Source organism: Sorex fumeus, unplaced genomic scaffold (genome assembly GCF_029834395.1).
Source record: "Sorex fumeus unplaced genomic scaffold, SorFum_2.1 ptg000122l, whole genome shotgun sequence".
Taxonomy (NCBI): domain Eukaryota; kingdom Metazoa; phylum Chordata; class Mammalia; order Eulipotyphla; family Soricidae; genus Sorex; species Sorex fumeus.
In genome coordinates this window covers 60,301,085-60,323,378 of record NW_026606179.1, presented here as the reverse complement: position 1 = coordinate 60,323,378, position 22,294 = coordinate 60,301,085, and the positions used below count along the sequence as shown (strand labels likewise).

Genomic DNA, 22,294 nt, shown 5'->3' with positions numbered 1-22,294 from the left:
TTCTAGAAGGATCTCCTAGTAGGAATCTGGAGTGCCCAGCCCCTAGATGGAATTCTGCCCTTGGGTGGGTCTCCTCGAAGAATTTCCCTGAAGGAAGGGCTTTACATCTGTTCTTGCTTATGACAATGTTCAACCACACCTAATTGTAAATGCTGCCCCCAATCCTTCAGTTTCTCTATAATAATTCTGATTTGAATAAACCTCCACTGGTCACCAGCCTGAGTCCTGACCCTTCACCCACCTGCCGTGGGGATGTTTATCGGCACAGACCACCGCAGGACAGTGACAACAATCCACGTGAGTTTAAATCAGCTTATAAAGTTCCATGAAAATCTTGAGTTGTTTTTACTGTATTTGTTTTAATATTATAGAGACAACTGATAATTGGAGGGAGATGTTTCCTGCAAAATATGGTATAATTCATATTTTCTTTCTTTATGCAAAAGGCAATAGTTTTCAATATTAAAATCTTGAGCTTCGGGGGTGGGTGGTTTATTCTAAGCACCTTAAAGTTCTTATTTATCCTACTGTGAAACAAACAAACAAAAAATACTTAAATTTATGTGGAAGCGCAAAGGATTCCCTAACAGCCAAAATGATCTGGAGAAAGAAAAAAACCAAACTGGAAACTTTACACTTCCTGATTTCTTAATTTATTAAAATGCTCTGGCAGTACCAGCAGAACGGTCTTGGCACAAGGTAGACAAGGGATCAACAGAATCACGCCACAGAAACAACGCCTGTGTACACAGTCACCCGATCCTTCACAGGCCTGCCAAGAACACGGATGGGGTGGTAGAGTCTCATCCCCAGTGGTTTGGGGTAAAACTAGATATCCAGGTGCAAAAGCAAGAAATTGGATTCTTTTCTTCTCCATACACGGAAATCAACTCACAATAGATTAAAGGCTTCAACATAAGACCCGACATTGCGAAACTTCTTTAAGAAAACCTAGGCAGAAAGCTTCCCGGCACTGGCCTTAGCGTGCGGAGAATACCAAAGCATAGACAACAAAAGCAAGCTGGGACCACACCAAACTAAACAAATCCTGTACATGAAACCAAACTGTGCGTCAAAGGAAGTGGCCAGCAGACCCAAGAACTGGGGAAAACACTGGCAAACAAGCTCCGAAGGGTTGATAGATAAACCACTGAAGAGAGGTCAAAAACTCAGTCGCAAAAAAAGAAGTGAAATAAACTGATTTTATTTTTCGTGTTTTCTGTTATTTTGTTTTATTGCTTTTGAGGTCACACCGGCAACGCTCAGGGGTTACTCCCGGCTCTGCGCTCAGGAATTACTCCTGGAGGTGCTGGGTCCATATGGGATTCCGAGGATCGAACCTGGGTCAGCCAACTGCAAGGCAAACACCCTGCCTGCTGTACTATCGCTCAGGCCCCTCATATGCCAGACTCCCAGGGCACAGCCGATCACCTTTGTGCGGGTGGAGGATTTATCCCTTCCAGGACCATCTCTACACCTAATCCCTTCCACTAACTCTTCCCCAGACATGATGTGCGTCTCTCTGGGCAAGAGCCATCTGGATCAGTCAGTGAAAGGTGGAGTGTGAACAGCTGAGAGCTTCTCTGTGTATTGTTCTTTGAATTCTCTTTGCAGCCAGTTTTAACCCTCTCCTGGCTCCATCCTGAATGAGTGCACTGAATGCATGTTTACTTTGAAAACGGACTCTCTCCATCTGTGAGTTACCTTCCAGCAGTCCTAATCCCGTCTTTGTTTCCATCCCCCCACCCCTCCCTGTTCATCTTTTTAAGCTTTTGTACCCGGTCACAGGAGGGTCATGGGTGGAGGGGGGGGGCTGCATTAAGAACCCCCCCCTGCATTGAGAGTTTACTGGGAACAATAGTCTTAGGACACACACTGGCAATCAAACAGGAGGGATGCCAACACTGCCATGACCCATTACGTGAACCAGATAAGCTCTTGGCTCTGCTGGCACCAAATCTTCCCGAAGCTTGCAGGAATCAGGCAAGTGTTGATTATATAATCTGCTAAAAGACAGGCCAGTGGGGCTGGAGCGATAGCACAGCGGGTAGAGCGTTTGCCTTGCACGTGGCTGACCCGGGTTTGATACCCAGCATCCCATATGGTTCCCTGAGCACCGCCAGGAGTAACTCCTGAGTGTAGAGCCAGGAGTAACCCCTGTGCATTGCCGGCTGTGACCCAAAAAGCAAAAAAAAAAAAAAAAAAAAAAAAAAAAAAGACAGGCCAGTAACCTAAAAAAAAAAAAGTGTAACAGAGGTTTTGAAAAACACACACAAGGGGCTGGAGCGATAGCACAGCAGGTAGGGCGTTTGCCTTGCACGTGGCCGACCCAGGTTCGATTCCCAGCATCCCATATGGTCCCCTGAACACCACCAGGGGTAATTCCTGAGTGCAGAACCAGGAGTAACCCCTGTGCACCACTGGGTATGACCCAAAAAGCAAAAATAATAATAATAAATAATTATTAATATTAAAAAAACACATACAAAACTTTTAACTGTATGTAGTGGCTGAAGCATGTACTAGGTGGGAGGGAAAAAAAAGGTGAATAGCATTTTCAAAGTCTGGGAAACCGTATTCATTCAAACCAAATTTTTATTTTTTTAATGTGATAGTCATTTAATTTCCACATTAAGAAGAACCAACAGTTCTGTGACTCATTCACATGATTCTCTATGTACACATAAGCACAACTATATATATAAAAAAAGCTTTAATAATGAAACTTGTTTACAGTTGCAACTTTTTAAGCCTATTTAAAAAAAATTTTTTTTTAAATCTCCAAGGCAGAATTTCTTTGGAATCTGGCTCTTCATGAAGAAAATTAAAAGCCTGAAGAAGTCAGAGTATTTTTCAGATGCCTACTATGTAATGCTCCGTGTTTCTTTAATCATTAACACGCCGTGGGTTAGTGTGGCACCGAGAGCTGTCTCCAAATGCTTCGGTCTTTAAAAAAGTTGACTTTCAGCCTTTGAAAGGTTGAAAGGACCAAGGTCCCTTCAGCTATCTTCATTGCCAAGTATGAGTCACTACTAAGCGTCTCAGTGACGACCCCCCAAGTCTGAGCCCAGACAACTCAAGCAAACTTCAAAAATCGTGCATCCCTTGGGCGCTTGAACTGCAGTTGGCGTTTCAAACTTTGTTCTTTTCATTTCCAATTCAAATGCATCATGCCAGTCCCTTCTCTCGTTACATGGGAAATCCCATGTGTATCTTCTGACGATTCCCTGTGAGCGTCTTCCCTTCCCTCGCTGCCCTTAAAAGTCTGCCTCTGCTTTGTGGCACTTTGATTGCCGTGTGTCTTGGTGTTAAGGGCTGGAGCGATAGCACAGCGGTGGGGCATTTGTCTTGCATCCAGCTGGTGTGGTCAGTCAGGTTCAATTCCTCCACCCCCTCGGAGAGCCTGGCAAGCTACCGAGAGTATCTCGCCCACATGGCAAAGCCTGGCAAGCTCCCCGTGACATATTCAATATGCCAAAAACCAGTGACAAGCCTCACAATTTGTTGTGAGATGTTACTAGTCCCCACTCGAGTAAATCGTTGAACAATGGGATGACAGTGTCTTGGAACTGCAGGTGTCCTGGGTCGGGAAGTGTCTCCCACTCAGATTGGGGTGGGGGGCGGGGCTGGGGTCTCGGCTCCTTTTCCTTCCTACGCCAGCCCAAGCTTGCCGCCTTTCCTCTCCTTCCAGAATCCGAACCATGTTCCCCTAATGGTGTACCGGCACCTCCTATGTTGCCTTCGTTGAAAATCGTTTATCTTCTTCTTCTTGGACCAATGAACAAACACAGAAAACATTCTAGTAGCGGATTTTAATAAGCAAGTACAATATCCTTGACAATGGCTCCCTGCATAGGGATTTCCCCACCGCCCTCTCTTTGTGGGGAGGATGAAAGGAACTTTGTCCAACCAACATTCCCTCGCCAGAACTTTCTCTCTCTCTCCCCGGCCCTGCGCGGGAGGCTGGCGGTTCCCTCGCACATGGATGGAGGAGCAGAATGTGAGCGGGAGGACTGTGAGTTCTCCCAACTCCTTCAGAACGATGGAAGCTTCCCGGGAACATGCTCAGAGTCTCGGGGTGCTACTTCCGCTGTACTGAGGGAACGGGAAACCGTTGGAACTGCACGAGGAAGCGTGGCAGCTGGCTTGAGTTCGCGCCTTCAAACGTCTGTGGAGCGAGCGAAAGCTGTGGCCGTACCCCGCGCTCTCGGAAGACCACGGGCAGAGACTTGAGAGAGGAAACAGGAATCTGGGGGATGTAGGAGATGGGAATCGCCCCTAAGTGGCCCGCGCCTGTGTGTTCCTTACTGGCTCTGATGAACCGCGCCAGGGAGGCCGAGCACTGAAGCCAGAGTCCCAGGCTTGGGGGTGAAGATGGAGCACACGGAGATTCAGAGAGCAGGCCATCGGGAAGGCCCCCACAAACTTCACTCTCCTCTCTCTCCCATCTCTCTCTCTCTCTCTCTCTCTCTCTCTCTCTCTCTCTCTCTCTCTCTCTCTCTCTCTCTCTCTCACACACACACACACACACACCCAGCCCTGTTCTTCCTCTGTCCTGTGTGGCGCGACCGTTTTCAAACTTGGCAGCCGCTGAGAAAGGAGACCGTGCCTTCGACAGCCCCGTCCCTCGATTGCTCTGACCCGACAGCCCCAACAGGAACAAGCTGCAGGGAAGGTGGGCCTCTGCGTCTCAGGTCCGGGAGCAGGGCCGTGAGGTCAGAGAGCAAAGGCGCAGATGCAATGTGGCCCCCGAGCACTGAGCCAGGAGTCACCCCCACCCCCCACCCAGAGCACCTCCAGGTGTCCCTCCCGCCGGGAATACGAAGAAGAGGAAGTTGGTGGGTGCGTGTGTCTTGGAGACAGAGGCTCTGAGCTGAGCTCTACTCGGCAGCCGCCGCGGCGGAGGTCGGGGGCAGAGGTGGCACCTGGCTCTCTGCGACCCTGCCTTTGGCTGCCAGTCGGGGGGATGCCCGGCACCCCCCGTACCCCGCACTCCCCGCTCCAGGACACACTTCGGGTACGCACACGGTCTGTCTGTCTGTCCTCTGAGGACAGCGGCCGTACTTGGCATTTGATCGCCTGGGCCCCCAACCTCGGCTCTGACCGTGGCTCTGCTCCGGGGTGAGTCTCCATCCGGGCCTGGCTGCACTGACCGGTGAAACAGGCAAGACTGGCCTTCGGGTGGGGGGCTGGGCGGGGACCCGGATCTAGTTCCCGCCATGGGAAGCCCCAGCTTGACCGCCCCTGAGGTCAGCCCCCGCCGCAGTCACCTGCGTTCCCAGCTGAACGCCCACCCCTGCCCCGGCCACATGCTCCTGGCCACGCCATGCACTGAGCCCCCTCAGCACCCAGCAGCCGGGGGCATGCTCTCCTGCCCGGGGCCCTACAGCTGGGCTTCCCCCGAGGCCTCCTGCTCCGAGACTCGGGGGGATGATGAGAGACGCCCCCTGCATCGCCCTCATCCCCTCCTGGGCAGTGGCCACCCCCATGTCCAAAGAGCGGCAGGCCAGGCCCGCCCCAGCAGGAGGAGGCAGCAGGCTGCAGAGAGGGCAGGAGGGAGGTCAGAGGTCAAAAACGTCCAGCCCCTGGGCCCCAGGGGCCCCGGTTATGGCACAGGTCAGCCCCAGCTGATCCCCCCGCCCAGCTCCCAGATCACCCCAACTGACCGTGACCTGGGGACAAGTGGCCCTCGGAGATCAGGAGACCCCCGAGGCTCCCGTGCGTGGTCGGACCGTTGGCCCTTAATAAAAATCCGCCTCAGCCTCGAGGGCGCGTCCCCCCTTCCGTGTGGGCTCCGCGTCCTGGGGGCGGTCCCTCAGCCGGGCGCGAGGTTCAAGGCTCTTTCTTTATTCAGTGAGGCTCGGGACAGGAGTGGGGGGCACGCTGGCGGGAGGGGGGTCCTCGATGGGGGAATATAAGTTAAGAGACTGTCCAGGAGGGAAAATTAAAAAAAAAAAAACGCACACAGGGGGTCGCCGCCCCAAACCTCGCGCGGAGGAGGTCCCGGATGCAGCATCCGGGCGGAAGGCTGGAGAGGTCCCGCCCCCGGAGCGGGCACCCAGGGTCCGACGGGCACCCTCCAGGGACGCGTCCCGGCTTCAGGAGTAGAACTTGCTGTTGCTCACTCTCTTCTCTCGCAACCTGCAACGGAAGATCCCGTCAGCCGGGGGGCTGGAGCAAGAGCACAGAGGGGAGGGCGTTTGCCTTGCATGCGGCCAACCTGGGTTCGACTCCCAGCATCCCATATGATCCCCTGAGCACCGCCAGGGGTAATTCCTGAGTGCGGAGCCAGGAGGAACCCCTGTGCATCGCCAGGTGTGACCCAAAAAGCAAAATCAAAAAAAAAAAAAACAAGATCCCGTCAGCCGGGCCCCGGGGGGCCTCACACCCACCCCTGCCCCAGGAGAGCCGAGCCAAGCAGCCCTCTCCTGGCCGAGGCTCTGTTCCCTCGAATGAGGGCGGGGAGGGGACTCGCCATGACTCAGAGAAGACAGGAAAGAGGATGAAGGTGGGCAGGGAGCCCGGGATGGGGGCAGCCCACGTGGGGCCCTTACTGGCTCCCTGTTTGTTAGAGCACGAAGCCGGGCGTGTCGGACGCTGGCACCCCGGGCCCCCGGGACACCATCAGGGGCTGGCACGGGACGGTGCCCAGCCCGGGGTGGATGGAGGGAGCACGGGGCATGTGCGCGCAGGGCGCGGCCGAGCGCTGGGGTGGTGGGTGCGGCCCACCCACCTGCGGTTGCACTTCTCCTGGTACAGGTGCAGCTGGTTCTCGTTGACGTGGAACTCCCTGACCAAGGCGTCCCGCGTGGCGCCGCGCAGGTTCTGCTGCGTGTCGTAGAGGAAGAGCTGGTTGTTGAGTTCCTCCTGGCGTCTGCGCAGCTGCCGGCACGACGTGTACAGCTCCTCCTCGCTCTCCTGCGGGCACACGGCGGCGTGAGCGGGCACACGGCCCGCCCGGGCCCTCGGGAAGCCGGCAGGGCCCCGGGAGACGCGGGCCCCCAATGGGCGAGGTACCTCGGGGGGGCTCATTGTCTAAGCCGGAGTCACAGGCGCCCAGCCCGCCGACGCCCTATAATGCCCGCCGATGCCCTTCCCTTCCCCCCCAACGCCCTTCCCTTCCCCCCATGCCCCTCCCTGCCCGCCGATCCCTTTCCTTAGCCAAGTCTATCTTGCCCAGGGCCTCTGGCCGTGGGACAGGGCAGGTGACAGTGAGCAGTCGAATGGGGACACAAAGGGACACCGGAGGAGCTGCCCGATCTAGACGCATTTCCCGCCCACATCCTACAAAGCCCACCATCACATGGCCGGAATGGAGCCACGCTCCTGGAGGGCTGCCTGGCCCATGGCCCGCCAACGCTGCTACAGGCATCCAAATGGCCTTTGGCGGAACGAAGCTTCCCTGCCCCTGCTGGGAGGCCAGGCGAGTGCCCGGGGCGGGCCCAGTGGCTGCCGGGACCCTCGTGGTCTGAGCCCTCGCGCCCCGGTGCCTCCCACCCAGGAGTTGGGCTCCCGCCGTCCAGGGCCCAGAACACAGCACATGACCCAGCTCACCTGTGGGAACGGGCCCCAAGGGCAACTCCTGGCAAAGCACGTGTGGGGGGGGTCTGGGGAGGGGCAGGTGGGAGCACTCAGCGCTGGGGGGGCAGCAGCGAAGGGAGGGAAGGGGAAAAACAGACACACAGGCCTGGGCTGAGCCCCCCACCCACACACACACATATACACGCGCACACACACACACACACACACACACACATCACTGCACACACAGCGCTAGGCTGAGGCCAGCATTCCCCCACAATACACACACACACACACACATACACACACACACCACTGCACACACAGCACTGAGCTGAGGCCACGCCCCCGCGATACACACACACACACACACACCACTGCACACACAGCGCTGGGCTGAGGCCACCCCCCTACGATACACACACACACACACACCACTGCACACACAGCACTGGGCTGAGGTCACCCATCCCCCGCGATACACACACACACACACACACACACACGCCGCTGCACACACAGCACTGAGCTGAGGCCACGCCCCCACAATACATACACACACACACACACACACCACTGCACACACAGCACTGGGCTGAGGTCACCCATCCCCCGCGATACACACACGCACACACACACACATACACACATGCCACTGCAGAAACAGCACTGGGCTGAGGCCAACCCCCCCACCCCCCACCCCCCCCTGCGATACACACACACACACACAGCACTGGGCTGAGGCCAGCATCCCCCACTGAACGTACAGCATCATCCCCTGCACGTACAGCAGTGGTCTGAGATTGGTATTACACACACACACACACACTCGTGGCCTCTTGGCCCGCCACTGCCCAGGGGAGCTTTCTCAGCACCAACACCCGCCGCCTCCCTTCCGTGCCAGGCTCGGAGGCTTGCAGGCCGGTCCGGGTGTCTCGGTCTTTCTCTCATTTGGCCCTTCTGTCACGTTTCCTCCCAGGGGCCCCTCGTCTCCCGCTGTGCCCCCCACTGAGGCGTCTCTCAGCCTGGGCCCCTGTGGCCCTCCCCCAGGGCATTCCAAGGGGGTCACAGGTGAGATGACATAATGGAGGGACCATGGGACAGGACTAGGGGCCGGGGAGGGAACGAGGTGGGAAGGGCCACAGTCGGGGACAGAGGGTGAGACCGCCGTGTCCTGAGCACCCTGGGGCGCCCCAAGTCTGTAGGCTGCGCTAGCCGTTAGACCGGAGGGATGGGGGACTGTCACTCTGTCACTGTGTCACTTGTCACCTCCGCCTGCCTCTTTTCACATTTCCTCTCTGCCCTGGTGTCCTGCTGATTCCGCAGACTGTCTCTCTGCTTCCCTCCTCGCCTGCACGGCCAGGGTTAGAGTCAAAAGATTTCAGCCTCTTTGATGCTGGAAGAATTCGCAGGCATCAAATATTTTTAAAAACCCTTTTCATATTTTGCCTCGCTGTGTTCAAAGCCGACGCTCCAGCATTTCTCATTTGAGATTCTTTGCTCCCTCCGGCCAGTTTGGCTCAGAAAGCCCGAACGCGGAATTAATAACAATGTTTTCCTAGCTCAGTCTTTGAGCTTGCACTAGCAGTTTTACTTTAAAAGAATCAAGATTTCTTTTCTAATAACATTTCCAGAATTCTGACTTTTATTTTTAATGATTCTTAGATGCCCTTGATTAAGAGACGGTTTGTTCTTATTAAAATGTATGCATTCATTCATTTTTTTCTGTTACCAAAAAAAACCCCTATATATTCTAAGCTGGTGATACGATCTGCAGTAGAGCACCCCCACCCCCCAAAAAAAAACGAGTTTTCCAAATTATTTTCAGATTCATGAGTTGAATTCTCTTGCTTTCACATTTGTTCATTATAGTAACATAATTTCCCTTGCATGCTTGGAAGTTCCAATGCGTGAGATCATCTGGAAAGGGAAGACTTCTCCCCGCCCCTGAATTTATATGCTGTGGTTTCCCTCCAGGGATGTTCTAAAGGGCTCTCTGCGGGCAGGACCAGCAAAGTGTCTGGCGTCCATCGGTGGGGTGCCAGATTCCCCAGTGACACTACCTACCCTGCCTGGACTCACTTAAAAAAAAAAATTTAGGCAAAAGTGAACATTTACAGGCTGGACAGATAGTACAATGGGCAGGGCGCCTGCCTCGCGTGAGGTCAGTCCGGGTTCGATTCCCGGCATCCCAGATGGTCCCCCAAGCACCAGCAGGAGTAATTCCTGAGCACAGAGCCAGGAATAAGCCCCGAGTGTCTCCAGGTATGGTCCCAAAACAGAAACAACAAAGGAAACGTGTATGTAACATGAGACAATAAACTTTTTTTTTTTTTTGGCATTTTGGGTCACACCTGGCGATGCACAGGGGTTACCCCTGGCTCTGCACTCAGGAGTTACTCCCGGCGGTGCTCAGGGGACCATATGGGATGCTGGGAATCGAACCCGGGTCGGCCGTGTGCAAGGCAAACGCCCTACCCTCTGTGCTATCTCTCCAGCCCCAATAATAAACCATTCCTAATTAAATTTCTTAAAGAAAGTGCTGGGCTAGAGAGAGCGCAGGGCTGCGTGCCTGGCAGTGACCAACCCTAGTGTGATGCCTGCTACCACCTTGGGAGCCCCGAGCACAGAGTCAGGCATAGGCCCTGGGGCCCGCTGGGTGTGACCCAACCCCAATAAATAAATAAATAAATAAAGAGTTCAGTGAAGATTAGAACCCAGAGGCGCGCAGGTCTAAGCAGTATCAGAGGTCTAGGTGGGAAATAAGTCTGCAAAGATCTCGCCTGAGAACGTCCTACTGGCTCTTCCATTTGGGGGGGCTTTTGTTTTTTTGTGCTTAGGCCACCCCTGGCTGTGCTCAGGGCTTCCTCCTGGTGGGGCGCAGGGGACCCTCTGCAGGAATTGAGCACGGGTCGGCCACAGGTGGGCGAGTGCCAGCCCACGGTCTATCTCGTCTCCTCCCATCTCCTACGTTTGCTCTGACACCCAAACACGAATTTCCAGTTCCTGTTCATCTCCTTCTTTGAGAACCTTGCAGGGCTTGCAACCCCGCCGTGTCCTCTGTCCCCGGGTAGCTTTGGGTTCCTGGGGCCACTGTGAGCCAAGACTCTGGCCAGGGGCCCAGCCACGGCACTGGGCACGGGTTCAGTGTGTCTCCCCCTACCCCGCCCGAGGCTGTTTCCAGTGTGAAGCCCGTCTCCCCTGGTCATGGGCTGGTGGGTCTCGGTGGCCGCTGCATTCGCACACAGAACTGATCGGAGCTACGCTGGGTCGTCCCGACATGGGAGCCAGACACAGCACCAAAGGGAGGCAGACGCGATCAGGAAAGATAAACAGAGAAGTGGTGAGGCTGGGGCCCAAAACGTGCACACGCACATTAAGCACAAGCAAGGGCCTGATGGCTTTGCAGGGACTCAACACAAAACCCGCAGGGAGGCCGTGAAAAGGGGGGACACGTGAAAGCCAGGATGCAGGGCCAGGCCCCAGGCCCCGAGGAGGAGGAATGGGGGGCCGGAAAGGCAAACCGAGATGGCCCAGAAAGGAAAGAATGTGTATTTGCACTTAATTGGCACAAGGCGATGTCTCCAGTGCAGAATAGGACCCACATGCTTCCTGTTAAGAACGTTATCCATTACACTCCAAGGGTCAGTCAGCCCCGCGAGAAAATGACAGTTCTGACCGGCAGCCCGGAAAGTGGCCACACGTGTGTCTCCTCTGGGCTCCAAAGCCCGGCCTGAGGCACCTCTGGAGACAGCTGGCCGGGCCTGTGTCTAATGGCCCAGTGGGGGTCTGCCTGGTGGCTCCGACCCCAGAAGCGTCAGCACATCTTGTTCCTGGCAGTCAAGCGGATCTCCGCTTATGCTGGGCTGGGGGTCTGCCCTCTTCCAAGCCCCCGTTTCTGGGAGGACGGTGGCTGACTCTGCAAACACCGGCTTCTCCTCCTCTAACCGGGCGGGACCTCCACCCACCGTCTGGCCTGCGGCGATGCCCTCTGTGGTGTGATGCTGGTCTTGCTCCCCTCATTTCCTTCACAGCAGCTGGGATGCTTCGGGGAGGACGTGCCCTGGGGTCTTCCCACTGCCCACGTGCCCACGGATGGGACCCTGCATTCTCCGGCTAGGACCCGGCCTCGGCGCGTGGCGAGGCTTGTTCCGGCCCCCTGGGCCGGGAGCCGGAAGCACTTGTCAAGGGGCCTCTGGTTTCTGTTACTGGCGATGGGGACTCAGGGACACCCGGGTGCGTCGGCCTTGCTGGTGAACCACCGTGAGCGTGTCATTGGTCCGAGGTCCTCTCGGGGGATGGAGTCAGGATATGTGCAGAGACCAGAATCTTCCAGGCTGCAGGCGGGATGGGTGGCTGGCTAATACCCCGTCTCCCATCAGACACTGATTCGGGGAATACCTCTTGCTTGCTGGTTGCTTTATGTCTCCCGTTAAGATTTGCCAGTTGTTTGAGTCCTGTGCCTTCCTTATTTCAATGTCTCCTAATGAGCTATTTTGTCAAACTTTCCATCAGTGTCATGAATGAATTCCCTTCTGAACCTGCCCCACGCTCCACAGTTCCAACAGCTCTTTCTATTTTTTTTTTTTTTTTGCTTTTTGGGTCGCACAGGGGTTCCTCCTGGCTCTACACTCAGGAATTACCTCTGGCAGTGCTCAGGGGGCCATATGGGATGCTGGGAATCGAACCCGGGTCGGCCGCGTGCAAGGCAAGTGCCCTCCCCACTGTGCTATCTCTCCAGCCCCCCAACACCATTTCTAGAATAAAGTTATTATTTCTGTAATAAATATGACAAACAGAAGTGGGTTTCTTTAAAACTGGAATCTCGGGCCAGAGTGGGAGGGCAGGCCTAGAGGGTCTTCCTCGGCCTGTGGTTAACCAGTGCCCCCACTCCACCCCCACACACAGCCCAGCACAAGCCAGGGGCAGCCTTGACACTGGAAGACGCTCAACCCACCCCAGACACTGGAATCTGAGGCCAGAGAGATAGTCCAGCATACAGGTGCCTGCCTTGCTCGTGCCAGACCCGGGTGTCAGCCCGGCACCCCACAGGGTCCCCGCTCACAGAGCCAGGAGCCAGGAGTAAGCCCCAAGCACAGCCGGGTGTGGCCCAAAATCAAATTGAGAATTCTTGTAAGGTAGACAAACTTGGACTGCTTCTGTCGCTAGTTCGATTATCTATGTGATATCTGGTGGTTCCCCCCCCCTTTTTTTTTCTTTTTTCACAAATGAACTGCTAACAAACTTGCAGGCTATCGAATGTAGCCTGCCCACATGGCAGAGTCTGGCAAACTCCCCGTGGCATACCCAATATGCCAAATACCAGTAACAATGATGGGTCTCGTTCTCCTAAAGAGCCTTGAATATAATCTCAGGGCTAGGATGAAAGAGACGTTACTGGGGCCTGCTCGAGGCAATCGACGAAAAAAAAAAATGAACTGCTAACTGCTATTATGAAAACGACCTTGCATGAGGGAATAAACCCGTGTCTAATGCACTCTCTCCCAGTCGCCGGCTGGAGATGGCCTGCTGGCTCTTAAAAATAATTTTAATCTCTGCATTGACAAGTGGCAGCGATGGCCATTTTGATACAAAAGTTCCATAAACGCCCAGACATCAGCGGGACCATTTCTATTTTCCTTCTGCGGGACAGGGAGTAAGTCTGGAATCTGGAACTTCAGTTCTTCGGCGGAGATTCAGCTGGAGGCCGTTTTGGGATCTTCTGGAGAATCCAGCTCAAGCTTTCCGCTGTTCTAGAAACGATGTTGTTCCATTTACCTTCCTCAGAGCGATCCCTCACGGGCTCAAGTTTTTCAAATGCACGTTTATTCACGGGATTCTTCCTCCTGTTCAATGTCTGTTCTTGTTAGGGGGCCCACAAGTGGCGGCTGGCGGTGGAACTGTGCAGGGCCCCATGCCAGCTTCTGGTCTCTGTTTTCCCTTACTTGTAATAGTTCCTTTACTTGTTTGTGGGAAGGGGAGAGGGCCCTGCCCAGCGGTGCTCAGGGCTCACACCCAGCTCTGTGCTCAGGGCTCACTCCAGGCTCTACCCTCAGGGCTGACTCCCAGCTCTGTGCTCAGGGATGACTCCCACCTCTGTGCTCAGGACTCACTCCTGGAGCTGTGCTCAAGGCTCACTCCTGGCTCTGTGCTCAGGGCTGACTCCTGGCTCCATGCTCAGGACTCACTCCCGGCTCTGTGCTCAGGGATCACTCCTGACTCTGTGCTCAGGGCTCACCCCTGGCTCCATGCTCAGGGCTGACTCGTGGCTCTGTGCTCAGGGCTCACTCCCGACTCTGTGCTCAGGGATGACTCCCAGTTCTGTGCTCAGGGCTGACTCCCAGCTCTGTGCTCAGAGCTCACTCCCGGCTCCATGCTCAGGGCTGACTCATGGCTCTGTGCTCAGGGCTCACTCCCAACTCTGTACTCAGGGATGACTCCCGACTCTGTGCTCAGGACTCACTCCCGGCTCGGTGCTCAGGGATCACTTCTGGGTCTGTGCTCAGGGCTGACTCCCACCTCTGTGCTCAGGGCTGACTCCGGCTAGTGCTCAGAGCAGACTCCCGGCTCTGTTCTCAGGGCTCACTCCCGGCTCTGTGCTCAGGGATGACTCCCAGCTCTGTGCTCAGGACTCACTCCTGGAGCTGTGCTCAAGGCTCACTCCCGGCTCTGTGCTCAGGGCTGACTCCCAGCTCCGTGCTCAGGATTCACTCCCACAGGTGCTCAGGGACCAGACGGGTGCCGGGGACGGAACCCAAGTCAAGAGAGCACACGGAAGCACCCTCCCACTCAACTCCCGCTCCAGCCCACTTTGTTCCTTTAGTCTTTGGGGGCTCCACTGGCTGTGGGGACCGGGAAGCCCCCCAGCGGGCCCGGCCAGCGCAGCGGGGGCCGCGTGCCCTGAGCTCTGAGCCCCAGGGCCAGTGAGCAGCCGCCCTCCTGCCTCCCCAGCCAGCCGGCATCTCACCCCACCCGCCCCTCTGGTTTGGCTGCTTCTGGTGCCAAGAGATTCCAGAGCTGATGTTTCTCCGGTTGTCAGTCTTCTGTGCAGTCCCGGTAGGGATAGATGACTCCTGCCTGCGTCATGTTTTGCTCTTTTGAGAAATCTGTTCCTCCCGAGGCGTAAACGTTTTTGTCCATGTCTGTCGTCTTCTGGATTTTATGGGGTAACAGGCCGACAACGCCTGATGAGACACATCAGTGTTCCTTTTCATACTTTCTGGTTCTCTTCACGACGAAGCATGCAGTCGGGCTTATGAAACTTCTGACAAGCAGGACAGCGTGTTGTGTACCTACGCCAGCTTGTGCGCTGTTTGAATCAAGCCGGAGAGTCAAAGCGAGTTTGCCTCCGAGCCTTGGCCGGCCCTCTGCACGCCGCACGCTTCGGCACGCCGCTCCCCTACTTAGCACCGAGACGGGCTCCTGTGCCTCTTTGTGATTGGGTGGGGGTCGGGGGGAAGGATTGGAGGTGGGAGGTTCACATGTGCAAAGCACATGCTCCTGGCCCCTGCGCAAGGATGACACGCAAATTCGTGAAGCATTCCGTATTTTTGGTGTTGGGAGGATCCTCCCAGGGTGGGAGATGCATGCTGAAAGTAGACTCTAGACCGAACATGACTGCCACTCAATGCCTCTTTTGCAGACCACAGCACCCAAAAGGAGAGAGAGAACAGAAGGGAATGCCCTGCCACAGAGGCAGGTGGGATGGGGGGGATGGGGGGCGGGAGGGATACTGGGATCCGTGGTGGTGGGAAATGGGCTCTGGTGGAGGGAGGGGTATTTGATCGTGGTATAATTGAGACCCAAGCACAAAATTTCTAAGTTTACAACTGTACCTCATGGTGTCTCACTAATAAATTTTTTTTTTTTAAAGCACATGCTCCAGCCCTTGGAAATTCCCTGCCCCTTTCATCTGTCTTTAATAAGATTGCGGCAGTATTTATTGTGCCTCTCAATGCTTTTTTTCCTCATTTTCATGCTAAATTCTATTGTGCTGGTAACTTTTCCTTCCCAACTTTTGTAAGTCTCCAGCTACTTGTTTTTTTTTTTTTTTTCAATCTTGGATTTCTGAGCCTTTGTTTCCTAACTAGAAGAACTCAGCTCCTGAATAAAGTTGCTTTGTTTTGATATTCCGTCTTAATTACTAATTTGATTCTCCGTTGTTAATTTCTTCCTTTATCCCCTATCGCCAACTCTTACTCTCTTGCTCGAGTTTTTCTCTCCCTTTTTCCTCCCTTATTCTCCTCTGCTTTTCGATCCTGGTTACTTTCTCTTTTCTAAACCCTCCTAGTCAACGTTTTCTTTTGACATCAAAACGGCAACATTAACCCTCCCTGCAAAAGGCCCGAAAGCCTAATTCATCCCCTTCCCCGTCCCCGCCGCCCACACTCCAATCAAAGCTGAAATTCTTAAGACACCTTCATTTTCACCTCTCAGTTCCTAGGTTTTACTAATACTTGATTATTTTCTGTTCCACACTAGTATGGAACTTTATTTACAGCGCATTATGTTCCAAGGACCCTTACTTACTAGGTACTGGCATCGCCAAACTTTAATCAGATCCCCATTGTGCTGTGGAGGGCAACCGAGTTGCAGAACGCACGTTCGTGAACTCTCTGTCTCCCTGTGGGGGAATTTCTCTGGAGTGGACGATGCTGCGTGCTGGACATCCTGCTGGCCTGCAAGCCGCTGGCCACTGGACTATGTGACTCATCTGCTTTCTTCTTGTGCCTTGATCCGGTTTTGGTGTGGGGGTCGCCTGACAGTGGTCAGGGCTTATTCTCTGACCTGATGCTCAGGGGACCAGCTGCGGGGGGGGCGGGCGAGGACTGGCCTGGGCAGGCGCCCCGCCACTGCCCGCTCTCCAGTGCTCCATCCTGGGGCAGTGCCGAGAGGGAGACTTTGGAGGCAGAGCTCTGGGCTGTCTGCTGTGCGTCTGACGGTGCTTCACTGATCCTCAGAACCGGAAGTTTCCATTGACCCTGCCCGACTGGGACCCGGGCTCACTGATCTTCTCATCTCTCTGAGCCAAGAGCTCACTGGCAGCCAATCCGGGAGACGTGTCTGGCGAGCGGGCTCCTTCCTGGCAGCTGGGGGGACCCGGACTCGCCGGCATCTCCACCTGAACCTCCCACCCTGGCCCCGACTCCTGGGGTGACGTTGTCCCCGGATGTCCCTCCCACGCTGTCCTGAGCATGGCTAAGGCGGGTCTCCTGGAGACAGGCCCCAAGTGTTCTTCCAGTCTGAGTCCCAGGCAGACACATGGCCGAAAGGTTCTCAGTTGTGGTTTCCCGATGTCCACTCCTGGCCGCCGGGGCCCGGGTCAGCCTGGCCGGGAGCTCGTGCTAGTTCCCAGCACAGTCCTGGCTGTGGACGCAGCCGTGAGAAGACACCGTGGGCTTGCAGTCATGACGTCCCTCTCTGCACTTTGGGGCCGGCCAGGAGCAAACCAGGTGGCAGGGCACAGAGCGGGCCCCGGAAACCCGGGGGATGAGTCAGAATCCTGCCTGCTGGGCCCCAGCAGATTCCCAGCTCTGGAGCACCCTCCAGACCCTGCCGGTTGCCCCTGGGGACAGTGAGGACGGCCACTCGGCCGTATCCCCCGCCTCACACCTGCCCCCAACACGCTTCGCCTCTCCGCCGTCCCACGAGTGAAATCCTCCACGCAAGGTCTGTCCAGCGAGGGGTGGCCGCTGCTAGCAGCTCGGGGGAAGCAAGCTGTATCCGTCGGGGGACGCGTCAGTCTTTCTCCCGCTTTGATGTACGATCCCATTACCAGTCTCGCCCCAGGAAACAGCTCTTCATTAAAAATGTTCTATGAAACTCTTAGTCATAAGGGAAAACTCTGCCCCTTGGGGTGGCGAAAGGGGGGCGGGGGGGCGCTTGGGAAAGTATGCACACCACGGAAGCAGGCCCCGAGCCAGCCGGAGGAGGAGGAAGGGCCCCCCAAGAGGGTCCGGGGAGGCAACTGGGCGGGGGGGGAGGGTGCTGGAGTCGAGACTCGCCAGCAGGCCCAGGCCTAGGAGCGGCCTTTCCACCCCTGAAGGCTCCTGGTTCCGGAGGCCTGACCTCTCCCCCGCACCCACAGAGATGGGGACCGTCAGGACGGACTGTCCCTTCAAGGCCTCAGCTAGGAAGGGAGTGCCAGCCTCCACCCCACCCCCTCACCCCCCGGGCAACTGCCAGAGGACACAGGACGGGGCTGCCTTGGAGGTGTCAACAGCAGAGCGGAGAACACCTCGGAGGCACCAAGCAGGAACCCTCAGTTGGTGCCCGAGGAGGGCCACAGGGCGCATGCTGGCGGCAACTCCGAGACTCCAGACACAGCTGGTCTCGGCATGTTCGGAAACATCCGGCCGTCGCCAAATTCCCCGGGGGGGGGGGGGGCGGCCCCCCCGCCACCCCGCGCTAACGGGCGGGTCCCGCCGGCAGCACGGGGAGGCCTCAAGGAACTGCCAAAGGGCTTCGCTCTGCAGTCCCACGGACGCTCGAGAGCTAGGCGTGTGGATGGGAGGGTAAACCGAGGCAGCCAGGGGACGCTGAGGCATTACCGGCGGGGCAAGTCCGCGGGGACGCCCACAGCCCTCGGTGGGGGGAGGAAGTCCCCCCCACCTCACGGCCCCCCAAGGAGTTTCTCTGCTCACCAGAACCGGCCGCAGCTCGCAGAACACCAGGAGGGACGCCAGCTCGATGTCCTCGCTGTACCCGTTCTTCAGGGGCACGGCCCGAAACCCTGATGGGAGGATGGACCAAAGAAATGACAAGAAGCCCAAGGGCAGATCAGGAGCCGGGCCTGGCGGGGGGCCTCACGGCGGGGGCCCTGCACGGCCTTTGTGACTCTGCTCTGCTGGGTTCCGTGTGTCCCCAAGGGCAGGGGGACCTTCTGGACGCCAGACCCACACTCCGGCCTGGTCTGCAGGAGCGAGCGGCACTGCTGGGAGGGTTGAGGCAGGAGGGGGCTGGAGCCCTCGGAACAGTCTGATCTGGGCCCCCTCCGGCTGGGCTCCAGCTGCCTCAAAGGCTTAAGCGCCGCAGCCCTGTAACTGGGGGGCCGAGGGGGGTTAGTTTATTTTTGGATCCCGAAGGCCCCACGTCTTCTGCACAAAGGGGGTTATTCGCTTTATTTCACGCCTTCAGTGAACAGGGACGTGGCAGGCAGTGCCCTCGAGGGTTCTGTCTTTGCATTCGAAATCTCCCACCGAAGACCAGGCGTGTTCAACCAGCACGGACACACGGACACCCTGCGGCTGGTCAGCGAGAGGCCAGTTCCCACTTACGTGCGCTGGGAAGCAGCCCCCCAGCCCCGGGACCAAGCAGCAGAGGGTGGGAGCGGGGGGGAGTGGGGGAGGGGGAGGGCACCATTACTGTGAACAGCCCTGGGGAGACTGCACGGGGGCAGGGCGCTGGGGGTCCATCCCCACACCCCGCCCAGGAGCGACCCCCGAGCATAGGGCCAGGAGGAAGCCCTGAGCACTGCTGGGCGTGACCCTTCCCCCCCCCCCCACAAAACTAGTCCTGAGCCTTACTTAGTTGAGGGGCACGGTGGCCCGGAAAGGGAAGGTATGCCAAATTTCAGGCCCCTGAAATTTCAGGGACTTGCATATTTATAGCACTGTAACACTGTCCTCCCGTTGTTCATCGATTTGCTCGAGCGGGCCCAGTAACGTCTCCATTGGAGACTTTGTTGTTACTGTGTCTGGCATATCAGATACGTCACGGGGAGCTTCCCAGGCTCTGCTGTGCGGGCGAGATACTCTCGGTAGCTTGCCGGGCTCTCCGAGAGGGGCGGAGGAATTGAACCCGGCTCGGCCGGGCTGGCTGCATGCAAGGCAAACGCCCTAATGCTGTGCTATGGCTAATCATTTATTATATTACAAGGCGGTGGATATTTAGCTTAAAATGTCAAATGATAGGGGGCTGATAGTACAGCAGGCAGGGCGTTTGCCTTGCACGCAGCCGACCCGGGTTTGATTCCCAGCACCCCGTATGGTCCCCCAGCACTGCCAGGAGTGATTCCTGAGTGCAGAGCCAGGAGTAATCCCTGAGCATCACTGGTGTGACCCAAAAAGCCAAAAAAAAATTCAAATGATTTAAAGAAGCAGTTGATGAAAACGTTTCTCAATAAGAAGGCTGCTCAGTCTAGCCCCGTTTTCTCCAGGTGCCATCCCAGGACACCTGGGCGCTTCCTGGCCTGGGAGCAGCTGGGCCCCACCCCAGAGCCTCCTCCTGGTCGACTCAGGTGGTGCTGAGGGCAGGAACGCTCAGACTGACCATCCCGGGAGAGGTCGGAGCTCACTGGAAAGGCCTGCTATGTTCTATATTGGGAAAGTAAGAAAACAGGACTTCTTGGGCCAGAGAGAGAGCACAGCAGGTAGGACATCTGACATGTGCACATGCCCGACCCGGGTTCGATCCCCGCCCCCGGTGTCATCCCTGAGTGCAGAGCCAGGAGCAAACCAGAGCACTTCAGGGCGTGGACCAAAAAAAATTGCAAAAGAACTCCTCACGCCACATCAGAGAAAAGACTCGACTCGTGTCTGCATGGCCCAAATCCGTAAAATTGCCTTTTTCTCTTGTGACGTGACCCTGAGCAGACAGGGGAGCCGTGACCTCGGGGGTGTTCGGATGGTTCCGGGGCACCCAAAGCACCAGAGCAGGAAGAAGAGCAAGAGGGTTTGACCAGTGGCTCAGAGACGCAGCCGAGGGCGTCCTGGCCGCCCGGGGCACAGGGGCTGCGGGTCCTGCCCGGCTGCAGCCGACGTCTCAGTGCTCAGGCGAACGAGGGTCCAGCTCTTGGCTCTCGACCACCCAGCTCGCTGTCCCCGAGCTCGCCCGGGGCCCGCCGGGACACGCGTCCACCCGCACCTGACTTGATGCCCCTGATGGGGTAGGTGGCGTGCGCCAGGAAGTTGGGGTCACTGAACATGTCCTCCTCGTAGACCGCGAAGCGCAGGAAGGCCAGGTTCGGGTCGTAGATCTCGAAGGTCACCTTCTCCTGCGCTGGCGCCCACACAGGACTCAGGCCATTGTCATCTGCAAGGAGGTGGGGGCTCAACAGGGCTGGTCCTGGGTGGCCCCCCCAGACCCTCCTTCCCTCTCAGGGGGGCTGTCGGCACTGGGAGAGCCGGGGAGGGGGCACTGCCAGGCCCCCTGTCCAGGACAGGCCAGGAGGTTGGGTCAGGGGAGACAGGGGTGTGGGCGCCGACTCTGTCTCTACGGGCAGCGGGCCAAGCAGGGGGGCTCTGCCCTGGGCCTGGGGGGCTGTGGAACCCCCCCTCCCCCGTTTTCACACAGAAGGAGGCAGAGCCCGGCCAGCACCCCGACCCGACCCGGGACCAGGCAGACAGTGACTTGCTTCCGGGCTGAACTGCAGCGGAAGGAAGGAGGGAGGGAAGGAAGGAAGGAAGGAAGGAAGGAAGGAAGGAAGGAAGGAAGGAAGGGAGGGAGGGAGGGAGGGAGGGAGGGAAAGAAGGGAGGAAGGAAGGAAGGAAGGAAGGAAGGAAGGAAGGAAGGGAGGGAGGGAAGGAAGGAAGGAAAGAAGGGAGGAAGGAAGGAAGGAAGGAAGGAAGGAAGGAAGGAAGGAAGGAAGGAAGGGAGGAAGGAAGGAGGGACGCGGGAAGGACTGGACGGGGTGAGACCCCAGAAGCGGGTCCCGATCCCACCCTGCGGGCGCCCGGGCACTTACTCACGACCGTCGTCTTGAACTTGTTGTTGTCGTACTCTGCGCCGCAGATCTCCACCTCCACGAAGGGGCAGGTGATGCTCCGGCCGAGCTTGGGCAGGTGGCGAGCCCCCAGGACCTGCGGAACCGAGGCCAGCGCTGGGTTCCCCAGAACCGGGGCCCTCAGACCCCACATGCCCCCTCAGACCCCAGCACCCGCCACCTTAAAGCTGAAGGTCAAAGAGGCCGAGTGCATCACGCGCGGCAGACACAGAGAACAGGAACGCCTTGCCCTCGCGATCGGCTCCCCCAGCCCCTGGCCCCCAGCCCCCTCCTTTCTGCTCCGCTCCCGGGCCGACTCCCGGCTCTGGGCTCAGGAATCCCTCCTGGGCGGCTCAGGAGCCACACGGGATGCCGGGGTCGAACCTGGGTTGCCGCAGAGGAGGCAAACGCCCTACCCATTGAACTATCTCTCTGGCCCCCGAACTTCCTCTTCTTCTCTCCCCTTTTTTACAGCGGGGCGGGGGGCCACACTGGGCCAAACAAGCCCCTCAGCCCACGGCTGGGCTCATCCCTCCTCCCGCTCGGAAAATCCACTCGCCCGCCTTCCCGAGCTCCCACAGGAGGCGAGTGAACAAAGACGTGCAACAGCACATTCCCCGGAAGCTTCCGGATCCACCCCATGGGATGCCCACGCCGGGGATGCCCCCTCCTGTCCCCAGGGGCCGTTTCCCGCCCCAGTGCTCTGCTGGGTCAGAAGCCAACCTGACACGGGGCCTGGGAGATGCGGAACAGGACGAGCCCTACACACACACACACACACACACACACGGGACAGGAGAGGTGACCAGACAGAAGGGCCGGGCCCCACCTTGACCGTGAGCGTCATCTGGATCTTCCGCTGGCTCTCGGGCAGCGCGGGCTCGTACTTCTCCGACCGCATGCTCTCGGGCTGCAGCACGTAGCCCGTCCGCCCGTTGAGGGAGAACAGGGCGTGGTTCATCTGCATGAACTTGTCTGGGGAGGGGAGGGGGGTCAGGCGGGGGGCTTCACCGAACCCGCGGGGCGACAGAGCAAGGAGGGTCTCGCCAGGCCCAGAGGGGCCCCCAGCCT

At 57.2% G+C, this 22,294-nt stretch overlaps 1 protein-coding gene across 1 annotated transcript in view; it reads right to left on the bottom strand.

Moving 5' to 3' along the window:
- Positions 1 to 5,975: 5,975 nt before the first annotated feature.
- Positions 5,976 to 22,294, bottom strand: part of PLCG2 (phospholipase C gamma 2) — an 84,187-nt gene continuing 67,868 nt past the window's right edge. Inside the window, 6 exon segments of the mRNA XM_056136221.1 lie at positions 5,976 to 6,141; positions 6,734 to 6,918; positions 18,165 to 18,253; positions 20,386 to 20,553; positions 21,206 to 21,320; positions 22,053 to 22,198. Of these exon segments, the coding sequence (XP_055992196.1) occupies positions 6,099 to 6,141; positions 6,734 to 6,918; positions 18,165 to 18,253; positions 20,386 to 20,553; positions 21,206 to 21,320; positions 22,053 to 22,198 (746 nt within the window). The 3' untranslated portion in view covers positions 5,976 to 6,098.